Source organism: Etheostoma spectabile, chromosome 20 (genome assembly GCF_008692095.1).
Source record: "Etheostoma spectabile isolate EspeVRDwgs_2016 chromosome 20, UIUC_Espe_1.0, whole genome shotgun sequence".
Classification (NCBI taxonomy): domain Eukaryota; kingdom Metazoa; phylum Chordata; class Actinopteri; order Perciformes; family Percidae; genus Etheostoma; species Etheostoma spectabile.
Genome location: NC_045752.1, coordinates 16,313,395 through 16,332,702, shown reverse-complemented (window position 1 = coordinate 16,332,702; position 19,308 = coordinate 16,313,395). Strand labels below are relative to the sequence as shown.

General features: G+C 40.8%; 4 protein-coding genes across 4 annotated transcripts in view; 1 reads left to right on the top strand and 3 right to left on the bottom strand.

The window, feature by feature from the left end:
- Window positions 1–489: 489 nt before the first annotated feature.
- mtres1 (mitochondrial transcription rescue factor 1) lies at window positions 490–3,234 on the bottom strand. Its single transcript, XM_032501274.1, is given in 5 exon segments — window positions 490–1,198; window positions 1,304–1,376; window positions 1,705–2,160; window positions 2,162–2,171; window positions 3,158–3,234. Coding segments are annotated over 5 exon segments (741 nt in total). The 5' UTR covers window positions 3,177–3,234; the 3' UTR covers window positions 490–1,015.
- A 1,869-nt stretch (window positions 3,235–5,103) lies between these two features.
- Window positions 5,104–8,652, bottom strand: tmem151bb (transmembrane protein 151Bb). The gene is made up of 2 exons (XM_032501254.1): window positions 7,940–8,652; window positions 5,104–7,384 (listed from the first exon to the last, which is right to left on the bottom strand). Exons 1-2 carry the CDS (start codon window positions 8,015–8,017, stop codon window positions 5,975–5,977), a joined length of 1,488 nt encoding a protein of 495 aa, XP_032357145.1. The 5' UTR covers window positions 8,018–8,652; the 3' UTR covers window positions 5,104–5,974.
- Window positions 8,653–10,030: 1,378 nt separating this feature from the next.
- Window positions 10,031–11,262, bottom strand: grxcr1b (glutaredoxin and cysteine rich domain containing 1 b). The gene is made up of 2 exons (XM_032501281.1): window positions 10,372–11,262; window positions 10,031–10,125 (listed from the first exon to the last, which is right to left on the bottom strand). Exons 1-2 carry the CDS (start codon window positions 10,789–10,791, stop codon window positions 10,081–10,083), a joined length of 465 nt encoding a protein of 154 aa, XP_032357172.1. The 5' UTR covers window positions 10,792–11,262; the 3' UTR covers window positions 10,031–10,080.
- A 1,136-nt stretch (window positions 11,263–12,398) lies between these two features.
- utp25 (UTP25 small subunit processor component) overlaps window positions 12,399–19,308 on the top strand; it is an 8,330-nt gene continuing 1,420 nt past the window's right edge. Inside the window, exons 1-11 of the mRNA XM_032501246.1 lie at window positions 12,399–12,580; window positions 13,412–13,451; window positions 13,715–13,898; window positions 13,983–14,222; window positions 14,413–14,501; window positions 14,601–15,011; window positions 16,070–16,286; window positions 16,384–16,586; window positions 16,934–17,116; window positions 18,052–18,161; window positions 19,005–19,250. Coding sequence (XP_032357137.1) covers window positions 12,480–12,580; window positions 13,412–13,451; window positions 13,715–13,898; window positions 13,983–14,222; window positions 14,413–14,501; window positions 14,601–15,011; window positions 16,070–16,286; window positions 16,384–16,586; window positions 16,934–17,116; window positions 18,052–18,161; window positions 19,005–19,250 — 2,024 coding nt within the window. The 5' untranslated portion in view covers window positions 12,399–12,479. The remainder of the gene's footprint in view (window positions 12,581–13,411; window positions 13,452–13,714; window positions 13,899–13,982; window positions 14,223–14,412; window positions 14,502–14,600; window positions 15,012–16,069; window positions 16,287–16,383; window positions 16,587–16,933; window positions 17,117–18,051; window positions 18,162–19,004; window positions 19,251–19,308) is intronic.

Below are 19,308 nucleotides of genomic sequence, written 5' to 3'. Positions count from 1 at the left end.
GCAAACATACCACAAAGTTAATTATTCAGATGAAAATGTATAAACTTGCAAGAAAATGCCATGGGCCCTTTATCAGCCAACTTATTAGGACATGATCAACTTGTGCCTATACCTTTTATTGGGGGAGTCTCACAGTGTGAAGGGGAAAGGTAAACATTAAAAAAATCTTCCTTCCAACCCTCTCCCAACTGCTTAGAGGGATAGTTTGGATATTTTGAAGTGGGATTTTATGAGGTACTTATCCATAGTCAGTATACTGTATTAGCTACAGCTCTTTCATTTCTCTCTCTCTCTCTCTCTCTCTCTCTCTCTCTCTCTCTCTCTCTCTCTCTCTCTCTCTCTCTCTCTCTCTCTCTCTCTCTCTCTCTCTCTCTCTCTCTCTCTCTCTCTCTCTGCAAAAACTATACTATACTCTGGCTCATAAAGGTTTTCTCTCATCTCCAAAGAGAGTCTTTTTTTGTCATTGCTGTCATAATCAACTCATTTTTATTTTCTTGTACTTGTTGTCTTCCAAAAACCGCTGAAAGTCTGACCCAAACAGCTGATCTGCGGCATAATGAACTGCTCGGCACAGCGGAACAATGTATGGAAATGTAAGAAAATGCAGTGCAGCAATGCCAAAGAATAGCCTGTCTGACGGCAAGGTAAAATAGTGAAAATATTGAAAATATGACGTAGACTAAAACTAAACTACTTTTTTGTAGGCTAAATATGTTTTTGCTGTCCACAGCAGTACGTTGCTTTGCTTCTGTGTCAGTCCTCCTGCCCGCTTCTCCAAACTGTAGGTAATACACTATGGTTAAATACCTCATACAGCCCCACTTCAAAATGTCCAATCCATCCCTTTAATGTCTACAACAACTGAAAACTGTTACAGAAACATCACTGCTTTGAAAAACCATACGCAATCCAACTTTTTGGAGACCATGCCACTCATTTTACAGCATTCGTTTTTTGCAGCTATTGTCGCCTTCACTGGCAAATGGTATTACAGTCAACACTGTCTTATTCACGTTCATGGTTTTAAGGCATCGTCTTTGGAAAGCTCTATACATTTCCAGCGCCTTATGGCAACTTTGTACTTTTCGGTGTTACTGGATTCACCAAAAACCCTTTTGAGGATGACTCTCATCAGAGTGACAGTGTTTTTGTCTCGGTTTTCAGACAGTACCAAGTCCAAGGTGTCCCCAACTTTTACCTAAAAAAAAAAAGAACAAAATATAAGAAATGAGATGAAAGACACAAGTGGAAAGACTGAGTATTTAGTGTAGGAATATGTAACTTGTAGTCAAACATCACTCACCGTTTTACTTTTCTTGATGAGTTTCTGTCCATTTAGCCTGAGCTTGTTGTTATAGAAGGCATCCTCAATTTTACTGTTAGAAGACAAAAGACAGTTAGTCTATACTCAGGTTTGAAAAAGGAAAGGGATTTTAAGGCCCTGCTGTATATTTGAACATGTTCATGCAACAAAATTCCCCAAAACCTTATCAATAATTCCTGTGATACTGGAACGCCACTGATAACATGGGAAACTAAAACCATGAAAAACAACAAATATCTTGTACAAAAACTGGCTGATAGCCATTTGTTTGAAAAAACTAATTGGGAATTTATCAGTCTAGCCTCTGTTTCTTTACATTTAGCCAGCTATAAAGAAAAAAAAAATAGTATTCAAATCTGTGAGAGCAGGCAGTGGCTTACTTGCGTGCCATGTCCAGGCCAGCTTTCATGATGACATCGTAGCGAAAAGACTGCACATATTTCTCCATGTCTTTATAGTCCTTTGGTAGATTTGGGTTCTCATCCACCTCATCTTCATTATCACTGTCCTCAGGGTCTTTTTTATCATCCTCCTCCTCCTCCTCATCTTCCTCCTCATCCGCCTGTGCTGTCCTAGCAGCACCTTTCTTCTTGTTGCTTTTAAACCTCAGATGATGAACAGACCACCCCCTGACAGCATCTCTGCCACGGTGAGCAGGCCTGTGACAGCCGAGGGCGGGGAAAGCCGAGCAGCCCCACAGCTGGCGTGTGTGGATGGTCCTGGGACACCATTCAGTCTGCCCCAGTCCATATCCAGCAGCCAGAAGATGGCGGGGGTTCAACCTTCCTAGCTGCCTCATGGCAAGTGCCTGCACCACCAAACTCTGCATGTTGGCTCCACCCAGTCACTAGAGAAGCATGGACGTTAGACAGCATTACGCTAAAAATATTGATTTCACTGTGACAAATTGAAGTATAAAAGTCAATATGTCCTGATTGTGTTATCAACAATGTCAGTAACTTTAAATTCATTCAAATTAAAAATGTGCATTCAGTGCAAAGAGTAAAGTCTTAAGAGTAATTCACTAAGCTAAAATCATTCGTCAACTTCTGTTTACAAGGTCAAGAATAAACTGTCAAGATCAGTATTTTAGATTTGCTTTCCCATAACGTCATATTTCAAACAACAATTTCACTATTCATACTAATAATTGTGATATGTAATTAGATAGATGTGAAGTATTTTCTTGTTTGATTGCTAGAACACCTTCGTAAGGTAAAACTAATTGGATTATAAAGTCAGCAACAGGCAACACTATACAACAAAATTGAAATATACCTTCTAAGTAAAAGCCTAATTTTATTTCTAGCAACGGTTTGTGTCGCTCGTGTAACAATAGTTGTTTTATTTGAGAAAAAAAACTAATTGTTCTGTAAAACAATGGCAGCACGAGGGGCACAAACTAGCTTGACTATTAATGCTGAATTGTGTTTGTTGATTAACCGGAAGTGGTTTTTTTACGCCATCATTTTTTTATTGGCACCATGACTGACAAACATTTCGATAAGATAGGTAGTAGCGCTTTACCAGGTGCGGAATATTATACTTTGTCTTTTCATATTAGCTGCTGTTTGTGTACCTTTATGCAAAGGATGTCTCTGCTTGATTGAGCATGACATTGTTCAGGTTGAAGTTAAAACTTAACTGAAGCTGATAACGTTACGGCTAACGAGCTAGCTTTACTTTTCTTCGGTAAACTCGTGGAATCATTACTACATTCCATGCGCAACACAGCACGAGCTTGCTAACCAGTAAATAGTACAGGCTGTTTTAATTTGTTGCTAAATGCTAATAATGAAGTTGCAAGCATGCAATAATTGGTAGTCCACTCACCTATGGAATAACCTTTCATAGCTTGTTACCATACAGTACTTCCTCGGTGCATCTGACTGCTATTGTTACCAGACGATGTAAATGTGCTGCCGCCTACCGAAGTGGAGGAGACATTACCTTGCCGAGCTCTTGAACACCAAACCTCATTGGGATTTTTCATGTTTTTTTGCCATATAAAAACGATGATATTATTTTTAAATCGCATTCACAGCTATTCATTCTAGCATCTTGTTGGGCCTTCCTCACATGAGAGCCCTGGTCCCCTTTTTCCCCCAGTCTGACGTGTGTGTGTGTGTGTGTGTGTGTGTGTGTGTGTGTGTGTGTGTGTGTGTGTGTGTGTGTGTGTGTGTGTGCGTGTGCGTGTGCGTGTGTGTGTGTGTGTGTGTGTGCGCGTGTGCGTGTGCGAGGATCCAAGCCAGCAACATATTTTAGATATAAATCGGTTTGCCCAAAACATTAATTGCAATTTTTATTTTTTCCAGCATAAGATACATTTGTATATATATATACGAAAATGTATTATACAAATGATGTATACAGCACATTTGATTATAATGACAACAAGAACATTTCTAACCGTTTACTAGAACTTTAAGCATTGTGTATTGTTTTATGCCTGTGCAGCTATACATTTGTCAATACATCAGCTGGACTACTTTATTATTCTAAGGGAATTTACATCAACATTCAGCTTCACTACAATTCTAGTGTCACTTCAAGTGCATAATACTGGTGTCACCACTTTATTAAAAACAATGTAAGAAAACAATGTTATTTGCTAGGATGCATACAACATGTTTCTGTTAAAAAAGTCAGTATAAAGTTTGTGTGATGTCCATGTGTAAACATAAGTGCATTCGAAATCCTTGCATATACTGCCTGTAAACTCCACTCAAAATGGTCAGGGTTCCTCCTGATGTATCCAATGTTAACATCCAAAGTGTGTGTGTGTGTGTGTGTGTGTGTGTGTGTGTGTGTGTGTGTGTGTGTGTGTGTGTGTGTGTGTGTGTGTGTGTGTGTGCGCGCGCGCTGTGCCATTGTCTTTCAGTATCTGAGCATATTCAATATACAGTGGACAGTAAATCACCATTTTATGGATACAAAATTGAGCAATATTATTTAACACATAATGGACATAGAGTACAATGTATTATATATGCTGGTGGTTTACATTCAGGTATGTTTTGTGGTTATTAACAAATTGGCTTAGAACAAGAAAATTATGCACATTTGAGCATGGATTTAATGACTTTATGATTTTTTGTAGTTAAATCCACACTGTGATTTGCTGTTTGATGGATGAAAACAGTAGTGACTTATGTGACATCTACCTGTTCAAATGTGGATACATTCACTGTAAACCTGTTTGTCTTTTCTGAGCAGAAGATAAATGTATTGACATGCAAATGTATTTGTACCACAGTTGCCGGACGGTCTTATTGTGGCAGTAGTTAGAATTTTTTATTATATTTAAGACAAAATGTACTTCCTTAATTTATCATGGATGATTGCTTTTTCATATTGTGTTTTAGTTTGTGAAGGTGAAGGCTTATACGACTAGACAGTGTTAGTGCTCCAATAATGTTCCAGTTTCTGGGTCAGTCAAGACAAAATGTTAAATCACAAAATCCAGCCTAAGACACTGCAACAATGTTAAAAGCTTTTCTGACTCAGTTTTTTTGTTTTCTTGCAGATATAAAAAATGTGACAATGTGTCATTACATTTAGATCAATCCAACATCTACAGTGGAGGTTTGTAGCACAAAACAAACAACTGTAAACATCAACATCCAAAAGAAAGGTAAGTTTCTCTCTGGAGCTGCCATATAGCACCAACAGTCAACAGTCAAATAGGGAGAAATCCATTGTAGAAGAAGCATCATAGTTATACCAAAGTAGCTTACATAGACCAGAATGCAGTGAGTAGCACAAGTCTAATTTCTAAACTCACTCTATTTTTACTATTTTTATGTAACTATGCAACAACACATGAAGTCCACAGCCGAAAATTAGTTTTAACCGGTTTTCTGCAGTTGTCAAAAGGCATTTTGAAAAATGCAGAAAGTCACTAACGGACGTGGAAATAGATGAGGCATGTTGATTAAAAAAAAAAAGTAAATTACAACACTTCACATAAGTAATGTAAAATATCATACATCATAGATTGGTATAACAATGAATAAAAGTATCCAAGAGATCCCTTGTCTCTTTTGGATTGGAGGTTTCCATGTTGACTAACGTCTCTTTGTGAAATGCATAAGCGCAACATATTTCATTGATATCCCTCCTTTTACTTTTTCACCTGAGATGGTTTTTGTTTTTACAGTTATTGCTGTAATTATCTGACTGGTCTGCTGTGATGTTTTTGTATTATTGAGATTTCACTAAAGGAATGAGATGTTTAAACCTGCCCATCTTGTCCGTGGCCTCTGAAAAGGTCTTCTGAGGTAACTGCAGCTTCAGTTTCATACGTACAGCACATATGAGACCTTAAAAGCTATGGCAATCATGTACAGTGTAACAGTCTTTGTCTGCTTGGTTTTCAATGGAAGCCAGGCAGATATCATTTTACCATTTGCGTGTCTCCTAGTAGGTTCACATACCACCATCGCTTTGTTCTTTACTCATTAATCATTGTTATTGCTTTGGTGATTCACACATTCACATTCAGGATTCAGGCATTTGTTTAAGATAGTACGACAATGCAGCATGAATCTTTGTATCTCACATTAAAACTTGTTTTCACACTCTGTTTCTGATGTCCAAAGTGTTTGTATGCTACAGAAATGCCACTGTGTTTTTTTAGGGACTGCATAGTCACAAGGAAGTCTCCACACAGGAGCCATTCCTGTGGAAAGACCTGTGGTTGTGGCAATTCTCGCTACAGTGGACAATGAGCACTGGGTAGCAAAGTGCGTCATCATATTCTGGGGGGTCCTCCTCATCTGTGTTGAGGCGCTCTGATAGACAGCGGGTGTTTTCGCTGGGACTCTCTGGGTCACCCAAGCTGCCGCTCCTCCAGAAGCAGCTGCGCTGGGAGCCGTAGCGCCGCGCCAAGGAGAAGCGACTGCCGCTGAACGGGATGCGGGAGCTGGCACCAGTGCAGATGCTGAGGGCGCTCCTGGAGAACACTGAGGAGCAGCTGATGGCTCTGTGGCAGCGCTCACAATTTTGACGTATCCCACTGAAGCTGGTCTGGCACTGGGCCAGGTCCATCAGTCCAGCCTCTGAGTAACTGGGCACCAGTTGCTGGTTGGACCGAATGTGCCATTCCAACTCTGTACTGTCAATGGTGTTAACGCGAGGGATACGACGGCAATATGGCCGATCCTCACACGGGGTCACAGGGAGGTAATCGTGACCGAAGAGCTTCTCAACGCGATAGTGGACATATGCAGTGTGATACTCTGTAAAGACTCTGAGAGGCCAGGAGAAAGTGAAGAATGAGGCAAACCAGAAGACATAGTGCGACAGATACCAGGGCTGGTGCTCTGGGTCAGGCAGCACAATAACATACTCCTTCAGGTCAATGTTTTTTAGGTGCATGCCCTCCCTGGCTTCCATGTAATCATCAAGACCCTCATTGTCAGTGAAAAACCTTGCTCGTTGTGTAAGGTAGGAATTCTCGGACTCTACGTTGGCAAAACTAAAGCACTTGGTGAACCGCATCTTAGTAAGAGCAGACTTCTCCAAGCCCAGCAGCTGTTTTGAAACATCTTTGACACCACAGTGACTGTAGTCAAATTCAGCTTCTGCCACATGGGTGTTGACACGTTCATGGTAAACTTGGGTGCTAGTGTAAGCGTCTCCATTGCGGTAGCGTGTGACTTGTCGTGTTCGGCGAACATAGTGATAACTGATGGCCTTCCACCAGATGCAGGGTTTAGCTTGCTGCATTCTTTGGATGCGCTCATAGATGCCCTCCACATCCAGTTTGTGCTGCAGCTCATTCTTCACATGACAGTGCCAGCACTCCACTAGATAGACTAAATAGAGCATGCCCAGTAGAGCCAGAGGGATGTAGATATAGCCATCAGAGCAGGGACTGTCATGGTACATCATGGATTTCCCTTTGAAGGCACTGTCAAAGGTGAGGCGGGTCACCTTGGTGACATGACACCAAACCATCGCTCCCATGCAGCCATACATGAGAATGGACAGAAGCAGGCATTTCCAAAAACTCTCCCGACATAGTGACTTGCTCAGAGATTGCTTCAGGGGTCTTTGCTGTTGAGTCAAAGCACAAACAATCATCATATATTTTGTTATCTACCTAAAATGTGATTTTTGCTTGTTGCAGTGTACATCACTGCTGATTAATCACTGGATTATTTACAGACTTGGGCTAGCATTTAATGAATGGGTCATCCAACTATATGACTCTTATAATAGAAATTCCCTTGTAAAGACAGTTGATATCAAGAAAGTTCTTTTAGCTCTGTGGACAGTTCATGTCATTAGCAAAATGCAGGAAAGATATGCTGGCCCTCTACAGCAGATGACAGATGAAAGACATAAAATGCTGGGATTACCAATCACGTGTCCAGACATTTAACGCTGAAATTGTTAATGTAGCTCACAATATCATATCAATTCTCCAATGTCAAACTGTAACCATGGATATTATTTGTAAGATCTAATCCCTTGCAAATAATTCCCCTGCAGTGTGTGTTACATTCAGCACACTGTGCACATGGATCCATTCGAGCCCTGCGCCAAGATCTAGCAAAGAGAACATCACAAGAGACATTTGTTCATTTAAGGGATGCTAGAATATAATACCTCCTCTCTGGTGTCCTCCTCGAAAACAGTGGTCGTACTGCTTCCACTCGCTGTCGCAGCCGATGCTAGAGGGGACATGGTGCCGGGCAGCTATTGATAGCCTAATAATGACAGGGCGTGGAGTAGGAAGAGGAAGAGATTTCACTACCTTGCTCTGCAGAGACCCTCAACCAATAGAGCTACTTGTGAGACGCGCACGACATCTGTTACCATTTAAATGTTTCCACCCGAAAAAAAAAGCCCGAGACGAGTCGACGGAGGCATGTTGATCTTTCCGGTGGCTGAGGGGGGGGGGGGGGGGGGGGGGGGGGGGGTTACTATAGGAGACCCAGCATCTTACCTTCTACTGTTTAACTGTCAGTGCCGCAGTAACATAATCGTAGATCATGCTGTATTAGCTGGTACCCTGCCCCTCCGGCCCCACCGTGTACGCAGGCTACTAGCAGGGTGCTCTGTGCACGAGGTGACGGCGCCGCTGCTCGCGGTCTGCGGACAGCGGGCACGGTCGCTGTCCGTGGTGCTGACTGAGGCAAGTTTAGCCTACGGTGAACTGTTGTTGCATACATCTGTCACTTAAAGGGAATTCCACCCTAAAACTGAGTCTTAAAGGCTCCAGTAGTGACGAGAACGCGAAGAGAATATCTTTGCAAATAGAGACGAGGTTTGGCTAAACTGGAGACAGCATCGAGACTTGAATAGCTGGTCCGTTGACATTTTCGTTGGTGGTCTATTAACAGTGTTTTGTGATGATTTAATATGTCTGCTCACTGCTCAGTCACTTTTTCTACGTGATATTACATGGAAATGAATTGTGGAGCTTATGGGTTGTTAATCAGAAAATGCCGTCATATATCCCAATTAAACTGGTCCAAGAAGCTGCTTTAGTACAGGAAAAACTGTTTTAGTTTTGTGGTGGATTTTCCCTTTTGAACCTTACAACATAAAAAGATCCACGAGTAATGCTATTATAAATCGATAAGGATGCATTAAATCCGGGTTATTATCACACCTTAAGTCTTTAAATATTTTTAATAGAAGGTATAGAGATAAAGTAAAAAATGAAACCTCATGAAACACACAACATAAAGTCAATTATGTTTAGTGCTAGAAAGTGTTCCTAACCCCCGTTATCATTATGACGCCATTTTAGGTAAAAGTATCACTTTTCCTGTTAGGTGTTTGATAAAAATAAATAAATAAAAGCAGTGTGATAGAATAGAAGCCACACTTTCAATCTTACATTTTCACTTGATAAATCTTGGAGGTTATGTGATTTTGTGCTGCTGTGGACAACAAGGAGATAATCTAAACTGCAGCACACAGTACTGATTTACAGTTGTTGAATTAAAAATGAATACCAACAGTTACATTATCCATTTTTCACTGCAGTGTGTTCAGCATTAAAACGTTGTGTTTATTAAATGAACGAACATGGCAGCAACTGTTTCCAGAAACCAGTGTAGGCTACCAAACATAAAATCTGCTGCAATAGAGCAATACAAATTAAGTAAATATCAACCTCTTAGTGAGCAAAGTTTTTATACTTACAGTTTATATGTGGAATTGTGGATTAGAAATAACATGAAAGACAACCAGTCTAGTATGAACAGCATTACAAAATACTTAGAAAACATGCATGTTTACATAACTCCGCTCTATGTCATGAAAGAGACTCCACCACATATCAAAACTATACACATCTTAAAAAAAATACAAAAACATTTTCAGAAACCTATGCAAAGTCTCAGAGGGTCATATGAACTTACTTTGTTTTTTTGTTTAAGTGACAGACTTGTCTTTAGGGGTATAAATGCATGGGCACAGTTCAGCAGTATCCATAAAAACCTGTTACACATATTTACTGTTTTGTTGATGTTTTATACACTTAGAAATGGTTCATATGAGAGGTTTCAAATGAGTATAACCCTATGAACCTAAAATACACGTACATGCGCTTACAACTACATTAAAGTGAGTCATTAACATTGTTTTTATTCTTATCAAAAAGATAAATGTAAATACAAGAACTTGAACAGACTGGACCGTGAAGATGTAGCCAGGATCGTTGTTAATTAAGTGTAGACCACACTGCCAGACAATCTTTAGCCACAGGGCTATTGCTACTGCTACTTCCAAACTGTTTATTCCTTTTCCCAGGGTCTCCTTTTCTGATGACGAAGGGAACCCTTAAAGGGAAAGAGAATAAATGTTATGACGGAACAAGCACCTCACCAAGGTAAATACTCTTTATAGGGATTCATAGTTTGAGATCATCTTCAATTCCGATATGGCCCCATGCATGAAGAAACAGCCTTGAATTGCTTTTTTTTTTCTTCTCTCAAACGATCTGATCACAGCAGAATCAACATGCAATGAAAAGAAAGCGTTCAACAATTTGGAAACTCTGTTCCACCTGTGCCAGAGCTACTTACAGAGTACATGATGGAGAGGTTGTTGAAAAGCTCTTGGCCTGCGCTCACTTTGTTCCTTACTCCCCGTATGGTCCCATTCTTGCTGCAGATATTGATCCGTTTGTTGCTGAAAAGCATCTCTCTCTTGGCACTGGCGTACAAAAGCAGGTCATCAGGTTCACAGCCATTTTCGTCCACAGTAGTTTCCACCACCAGACCATTCAGGTGGCTGTTGGCCTCGCTGGTGGGGGGCAGGCTCCCCTGCTCTGTCTCTGGGCTGCTGGTGCAGTCAGAGTCCACTGAGTCCGACCCTGAGCCGCACCAGGCTGTTTCATCCTTGAACACCTCCGCCAAGACCCGGCCGCTGTTGGCAGATGCTACTCTAAACCTAACTGTTTTTCCAACCTTTTCTTTCTCCTGAGTCACTTTTGGCCCCTCCATTTAAATACAAGGCTGATTACATGTTTCACATCCCTTTCAGAGAAGCCAGACGTGCTCTTTCCGCCTAAGCCATAGAGGTATGCAATTATCAAACAATAATATCCCCATTGACGTGTCAAAATGGGCTGAAAATATCCCGAGTACAAAAACTAGACACCCAAATGGTTAATAATGCACGAGTTTCTGCCATGGTAACGGCCAAAACAGGTAAACAGTAAATTGATATTTCCATGTTCAATAATTGATCAAGGATAGTTTTCAAACAGCAGATAGACTACAGACCTGTGACCAGTCTTTTACTTTAAAGTACATTTAAAGCACTACAGAACCTTCTGTGCACCTTTCATGCTCTTTTCAACCTCCATTACCCCATCTGTCCCTGAATTAAGAGTAATTTATATCTACCCATCTATCTAAAGTAAGTTTACATTTACATTACAATATAACACTTTTTTGTTAGCATTGGTATTGATGTTGTGCTTTAAGAAATGTTGATTAGCACAGGGGCATCATTAGTGTTCAGGGGTTTACATTAGAGTGCGGTTACAGGAGGCCTTCAAATTAAATAGTAAAAGCAACAAATCCATACAATTATCACACTCACAAAGAATATAATTTACTATTGTCACTTTTACTCCAAAAATGTCATAACATTTCCCTCTGAGAAGCCCATCATCCAAGTCCATAAACCAAGATTCATTTGTCACCCTGCTGCTCAAAGGGCAACAAACTCCTGAACTTCTCCTGCATCACAGCAGACTTAGAGCAGGTGCTTTGTAAAGCACATTTTATATTTTCACAGCAAATTTAACAAATTTAAAGAGAAATTTGTAAAAACAAAACAAAAACAAAAACAGTGGGATGTCCAGACATATGTGTATATATTTAAATTTAAGGTGTGCTATATTTTGTTATGGTATTCTGAGTTTTAATGATGTGATTTTAAGTGTTTTTTTAAAATGTATTTTTGTTTTGTTATAATGGAATATGTGTGCAATATATTTCCAAATATCGGAAGATCATTGTAAAGCTGATGACCTAAAAATAGAGCTGATGGGCGATATGCAGAAAATCAAATATCATAATATTTTTGACTAAATACATCAACGTTGATATTGCGGTGATATTGTTGGGTTGACTATTGGTGCTTTCACAAAATAGTCACACAATGAGAGTTTAGACAAATAATCATCAATAATGTGGACATAATGACTAAGTGGGCAAAGGCAAATAGTAGAACAGCTAGAACAAGTTCAGAAAAGTATATCACTTTACTGTAATTCAGCCTGTAAAACCAGTAAAAGACACCACTTATGTCATATCACGATGTTATGATATCCAAAATCTAAGACGATATCAAGCTTCATATATAGATGTCTATATGATATCAATATATTGCCCAGCCCTAGCTAAAAACTAATAATCTGTCACACTAGAAAATGAATTGCTTGTCAGTCATCATCAGACTAAATTGGTCTCTATAAGCAGTCCATGTTTTGATGCATGGTAGGCTACATCTGGCTACATCTGGCTACACAGTGCTTATTTTACCATATCCAGTTACCGACCAGGTCCGAACTGCAAAGCTGTAATTCCTCTCCAGACCGGGGGAGGGCAGTAACTCGGCTGCTGCTAATTCACCTCCACCGAAGAAGCTGTAGAACCGCACGTGTTACCACAGTGTCAACATGGGGAAAAGAAGGCAAAATAAGCAGCTTTTTACAAATTTAACAAAAAAACAGAAGAAACACTTGAAGGAGTTCGGAGAGGAGCATCCATTTCATGATGTGTAAGCAGTACAGCAAACTCCTTCCTGTCTTAAAGGAATAATTGAGTTACTTTTATGTTAGCCAACTGTTAGCTAAGTTAACGTTACGTTCAGACGACTGTGGTCCCTCTCAAGCCAGATACCGTGCGCAACGTTTACTATATGACAGATATATGTTATTAGTAAAAACATAAAAGTAATATTGTTCGAAGAAGTCTGTTTGCTAGAACGTAACGTAATAGACAACGTTACCCGATATGTTCTTCCTTAAATTGCAGTATTTCGGAATACATCTTGTGGTTCTTCCAAATATAGCTCAGTGCATTCTGACGTGTAAAAATGCATATAATAACGTTAACGCTCAACCGACAAGTTTTTGAAGACGTCAAAAAAAGCTAATTCCTTTACTGTAGATACTAGTCTATGTATTGGCAAAATGGCTAGCAGAAAGAGTACAAGAATATCAGTTAAGAATGAGGTACAATTTTACTTACACGTGCACTATCCATTTCCTATCCTGAATATTTGTTGCAAGCTTGCTCGAGACTGACACGACTTCCCTGATCTTTATGTTCTGTTCAACTTAAAACGTGTTCCTCAAAAACACACACTTATTCCTCCGTTTTGAATTAATAACATGAATCTTAAAAACATGGTAATACATATGATGCTTACTTTTGTGAAATACTTTCAACAGTTACAGATAACAGAACTTTGTTCTCGACATTCTTGCCCTTCTCAACACGTCCAAGTCAACAAAAGTCCAGACCAAGACCTTTGTCATTTAGTCATAGTCTTCCGAAAGATGCTTGTTGTCTAAGTGATTCTATTTCATTTTGTGTTTTTTCACAGAGTTGGCGCAAGACCTGAAAGAACTGAGATATTGGAACTGGTGAGTAGCACTGTACAACTCCTGATGGTAGAAGTCATAAAGCCCAATTTACGCAGCATGAGATTGATGATTGTAGTAACTGTCACTGCACAAAGATGAAGACTTCTTTTCAGTGGCAGCAACAAGACTCTCCCATCTGATCAGATGTACATGAAATACATTTTGTACCAGTAATTAATATACTCCAGATTTGTAATATTTAACCTATACCAATATCATGATATTACAAATTTAAAAGTGTTCCGTCCTCACCTCTGTTACAGCCAGCAAGCCCAGGACAGTCTGACGTTGAGCCTGATGAGCTAGAAGATGAGGAGGAGGAACCAGAGCAGAAAACAGCCTATCAGAAGCTTCTTTCAACTCTCAGCCACCCCACCAGTAATGACCAGAGTGAAGAGGAGAGCACTGATGATGAAGAGGAAGAAGAAGAGGAGCTCCTTGTTGAAGGTAAGTTGCTTATTTCCTGCACACTAAGGACAAGTAACATATTGCAGTTGACTGTCAAATATAGTTGTTCTTTTTTTATTGTAGGGGACAGTGATGAAGTTGGTGATGATAGTGAGCATGAAGATGAAGATGAGGAAGAAGAGCCCAAGGATGCAGCTGAGGCTCTGACTGAAGCAGTAGAAGGGGAGGAGATGGTGGAGCAGGAGGCAGGAGATGAGTTCGTAGACAAGGAGCATGAGTCCCAGTTCTGTCTGGAGACCAACTTCACGGATGAAGGAGGACAAGAGGAGACTGAAAGCACTGCAGAACAGGACGACAGCAAAGGTACACATATAGCTAGGAAAATTCAGTTAAAATTACAATTTTATAGTCCATTTTGTCAAATATATCACAGTATGTTCATTGTCTATTTTTTTAAGACATGCATTTTCAGTGTACTGCTGACTCGATAAGAACAGTTGAGGAATATGATTTGACTGAGATATGTTTTACAGTATTTTTTTTGTATATGCAGACATGTTTGTACAGCATTTGGACACGGAGCTTGGTGAAGAAGATGTGCAAAAGATAACATCTGGTAGCAAAGCCAAGTCTCAGATCACGGTATTAGGTGCACAATTCTACAAAATTGACCAGCTTTTTCATTAGAATGAATTCTAAGTACAGTTGTGTTTTCCTATCTTTGCCCTTCTCAACATATAGTGGGCAAAATTGGGCAATTTACTCTGTGCCATTCCACTGGAAAGGTTTGGATTCATCGGCCCACAGAAAGAATCAAACCTGCCAGTTTTTCACAAAGTTTTGGAGACCCGCTGGAAGGATCTGAACCAGACCTCCAACTCTAAAGGGGTGACTGAGGTGGTTGCCCCACTGCAGCTAGAGCTGCTAGCTCTCATGGGCACCTACAAGGACATCTATTACCCAGAGGCCTGTCCTGTGAACCAGGGCCCTCAAGTTAGCAGTGCATACTGCCTCCACGTGCTCAACCATGTTCTGAAGGCCAACTCCCGGGTCCTGGCTCATAACGCGCTGTTAAGGGAACAGAAAACTCAGGCTAAAGCTGGAGCTGAGCCGCAGGACGAACCAAGAGACCAAGGACTGACCCGGCCCAAGGTAAAGTACTGGATACATTATGGTGGGCTTCATAACAAAGCTCTATTTAACAGTTCTAAACTGCATGATAGTGCACATTTTTGAGTTCTTTAGTTTACTTTGTTTTAGTCTCAAATACCAAAAGTACTGTAGAAGGAAATTAAATGCTGATTTCACACTTACTGTGAGTTTAAGTTCTGCATTTTTATGTAAAGCGGTCTTTTCCACAGTTCTCAGGCTGGATCACGACTTAAGATCTCATTGAAACTTTGTGTTAGTATTGAGATGCATTTGTCTCAAATTAATTCAAAGTAACTTAGTAAATAGGGCTGGGAGGGTTACTGCATTACCGCAACATCGCGGTCAAGTGGCGCCTACCGCAGGTCTGAGCTTCTCACCTTCATCACCACAAAAAAACATTGGCCAATGTCTTTCGGGGGTAACGCCTTTCACTTCACCGGCAGTGTTGACAACAGATAAGCCACCGTGTCTTGAGAAGCTCAAGCTTGTTGTTTTATTGTTCACTTTCAATTCACTTTACATCAACTTTGCCATCTCTATTTTCTCTCTCTCTTCCTCAAAGCGGCACTCATACGCTACTCTCCGTTACCGCTCGCTGTCCTTGCGCGACCACACGGGCACTGATGTCACTCATAAGGCACCCTGCCATTCTCGATCTAACTTACGCTACTCTCGTTAGGGGGTTGCACTATACCGCGGGAATTTCTTACTTTTCAACCACAAGAAGAAAAAATCCATACTGTCCCAGCCCTATTAGTAAATATTGAGGAAATCCTATGTGTGAGTAGAATAAATAACATTTAATCTTGATCAGAATCCAGTAAAGCAGTTAGTGACTAATATGCAATGTGTGAATGATCTTGTGTTAACTCCCAATTGCTTTGTGTTTGATTTATAATTCAGTTGCATTAGTTGTTACTCCACCTTCCACAGAAGCAGCGGTATGGTTCACTGAATTCCTTTAGGGTTATAGTACATCTATGTAATATGCTATAATCACTTTGCTAAATGCTTCCACTTAGCCACAAGTGTTATTTTTTTATGCCCTGTTGTGTTAGGTCCTAATTCTCGTTCCATTTCGAGGCGGAGCTCTGCGAATCGTGCAAACGCTTATCAGCCTGCTGGAGACCAAAGGCAAGAAGATAGTGGTGAGCAACAAGAAAAGGTTCAAGGAAGAGTTTGGAGAAGAGGCAGAGGACAAGGCAACCAGGGTGCAAAGACCAGAGGAGTACAGCGCCATCTTCTCGGGCAATGTGGATGATCACTTCAGGCTAGGTACAGTTTTACAAACCAAAGTCAACCATGTCAACTTTTGGAAAACCTCCTAAGTCTTTCTCTCTGAGGCCTTGTTGCTGTCCCCTCTCCTCACCAGGCATCTCCATTGTGAGGAGCAGCATACGTCTGTACTCCCCGTTTTATTCATCAGACATCATCATTGCATCTCCGCTGGGTCTCCGAACAGTAATTGGAGCAGAGGGAGAAAGTAAGAGAGACTTTGACTTCCTCTCCTCTATCGACCTGCTGGTGGTGGACCAGGCAGATGTCCTACTCATGCAGAACTGGGAGCACGTCTTGGTGAGCTTACACACCTGTCCCATGACGCATTACTGCGTGACTGTGATGGCATCTGTTCAGCAGTGTTGCGCCATCTGCTGGTTCAACAACCATTATTGAATTTGATGAATCACAACATGTTAATTTAGCATATAGGAAAACCCCGCTGGAGCATTGACAGAGGATTACAGATTAAGGTTTGACTTAGTGTTTCTGAAGGTTGAAAATGTTTTCTTATCACATTTTAAAACTCACCTCTAATAAATAACTATTTTTACATAACCAAACCTGTCAAAAGTTGGTATATTTAAGTTGTGTCTGTATAGGATGATGTCTCGTTAAACGTCACATTGTCCAACTCTCTCCAGCATGTAATGAAGCACATGAACCTGCAGCCGCTGGACTCCCATGGTGTTGACTTCTCCAGGGTGAGGATGTGGAACCTGAACAACTGGGCAAGACACTACCGGCAGACGCTGGTGTTCAGCTCCATTCAAGACCCACAGATCAACAACATCCTCACCAAGCACTGTGCCAACTACCGCGGACAGGTACCTTATACACCTTACAGTTAACCTTACACTTGCTCCTAGGCAGACTTATCTCACAAAATGGAGAGATGTCAGAGTGAGGGGGCTTTTTTCTTTTCCTAAACCAAACCCGCGTGTGACATTTCCTAAACTCAACCGCTGCTTTCTTCTTGCAATAACACGTCATGTGCCGTGTATGTTTATGTCCACTGTATACAGTGTTTATGGCGTTTTTTCACTGCATGGTACCTACTCATTTCACCTCACCTTTTTTGGTTTTCCATTACAAAATTTTTTTCCTGGTACCTGCTAACCAAAAGGTGACGTGAAAACCTGCAGATTACTGATTGGTCGGAGAGAATCGTCACTATTCACTGCGTCATTGCGAACAACAGATGGTGGGTATCCTGAACAAACCCGCCACAACCACATGCCGAGAATCAAAAACAACACTCCTTCGACGTTCTGTGTGTGTGTGTCGCATAAGGTCACGGCAGTTTTCTGCTATGATGACCAACCACGCTTGCCTCACACATGAGGCGGTACTAATCTGCACTGGAAAAAGGAGGATGGGGCAGCGCGGGCAAGTCCAACAGGTACAATTAATGGAAAAATGCCACTACATACACACAGATCTGAATACAGTGTAGACATACACACGGAGAGCTCATAATGCGTACAGATAACACGCCACTTGGCTTAAGAAAGTGAGCGTGTATGTTATGCAATGTCATGATTTCACTTTGTCCTGGGACTGAACATTCAGCACAGACTATAAGAGGCAGAATGATCTCATATATTGAGTTAATCCTCAGCGGTTGGAGCAATAGCCACACAGTAAGTTGTTAACTGTAGTCAGCTGGATATGTGATGAAAGCCCTGGTTTCTTCATTGCTATTTGAAGATGTAGGTTTTTTTTAAAGGTTAATTTCCTGTGTGGTTTTTTTTGTTCCCAGATTGCCACTAAGAACATGCCAAAAACAGGTTCCATCTGCCAGGTGCTGGTTCAGCTGCCTCATGTTTTTCAGATGTTCTCCTCTGACAGCTTCCAGGACCATGATGCCCGGTAAGATCTTCCCACGGGTGAACCATGCGATGCCATCACAGCCAGACAAATCTATAATATAGACCCGGGGTTTTCAAATGCTTTGGGAGAAATATCAGGTTCCCATTGATTCACTGATTGTCTGTAAAGCGTCCTTGAGTGTTAGAAAGGCGCTGTTAAATAAAATGTATTATTATTATTATTATTACTGAGCTACACTGTAGGCTCTGACCTTTAGCCTATGTTTGTTGGCATTTTGGCAAATTGACACAAGTAAAATAATGGTGATTCGTTATTTCCACTTTATCCATGGATCTACAGGGAGCTATCACTGGATTACTTTGATACTGACGAAAACTTAAAAGTGTGATGATTCTCAGGCAGGGTCTGGAGTTACAAGGACCGTCTAGGTGGCAAAATGTGGGATTGACATTCAGTTAACTGTCAAACTGTAATGTTCAGCTTTATTTGAGCGCATCTCTCGGCCCAAATAGTTTAAAAAGCTGAGATTACACACTCTTTGTTCTACTTTTTTTGTGAAAATATACACTTAACTCCTTCTTTACATTTATACCTAAGTATAAAAAATATAAAATGTCAATTCTTTCCCTTTTTTGTTAGCTGTTATACAAGTCAGTTGTATGTATCATCTGAATAGTTTTCTTTCTTTAGAGGTGTTTGTGAACTGTAAGACCCCTTCTTTTATGATATTGGTAATACATCTTTTGTGTGAGTCATTATTTAAATTTATGTCTAAATAAAAAACATAACTTATGCAACAGCTCATGAGCTCTTGACAAATGCCTGGCTGAGCGCAACAACATGTAAAACTGTTTTATTTCCACTGTTCCATCCTGCCTGTAGGTTTCAGTTCTTTGTAGACAAAGTGCTTCCCCAGTACAGGGACTCCGTTATGTCCCACACTCTGATCTACATCCCGTCTTACTTCGACTACATCCGGTTGCGCAACTACATGAAGAAAGAGGAGCTAAACTTTGCCAGCATCTGCGAGTATTCCAGCAGGTCAGAGGTGTCCCGAGCCAGGCACTTCTTCCAGAAAGGGGATAAACACTTCCTGCTCTTCACTGAACGCTTCCACTTCTACAAGAGGTCAGTTCTTTTTGATGCTCCATCAGGTAGCCCCACGTGTGTGTGTGTGTGTGTGTGT

What these genes read in the sequence shown, in the direction of transcription:
- tmem151bb (XM_032501254.1), bottom strand. Translation starts at nt 8,017, where the DNA reads ATGTCCCCTCTAGCATCGGCTGCGACAGCGAGTGGAAGCAGTACGACC. An exon ending in AGGAGGACACCAGAGAGGAG is followed by an intron (nt 7,385 to 7,939) that starts GTATTATATTCT and finishes TTGACTCAACAG; the next exon opens with CAAAGACCCCTGAAGCAATC.
- grxcr1b (XM_032501281.1), bottom strand. Translation starts at nt 10,791, where the DNA reads ATGGAGGGGCCAAAAGTGACTCAGGAGAAAGAAAAGGTTGGAAAAACA. An exon ending in ACCTCTCCATCATGTACTCT is followed by an intron (nt 10,126 to 10,371) that starts GTAAGTAGCTCT and finishes TTTCCCTTTAAG; the next exon opens with GGTTCCCTTCGTCATCAGAA.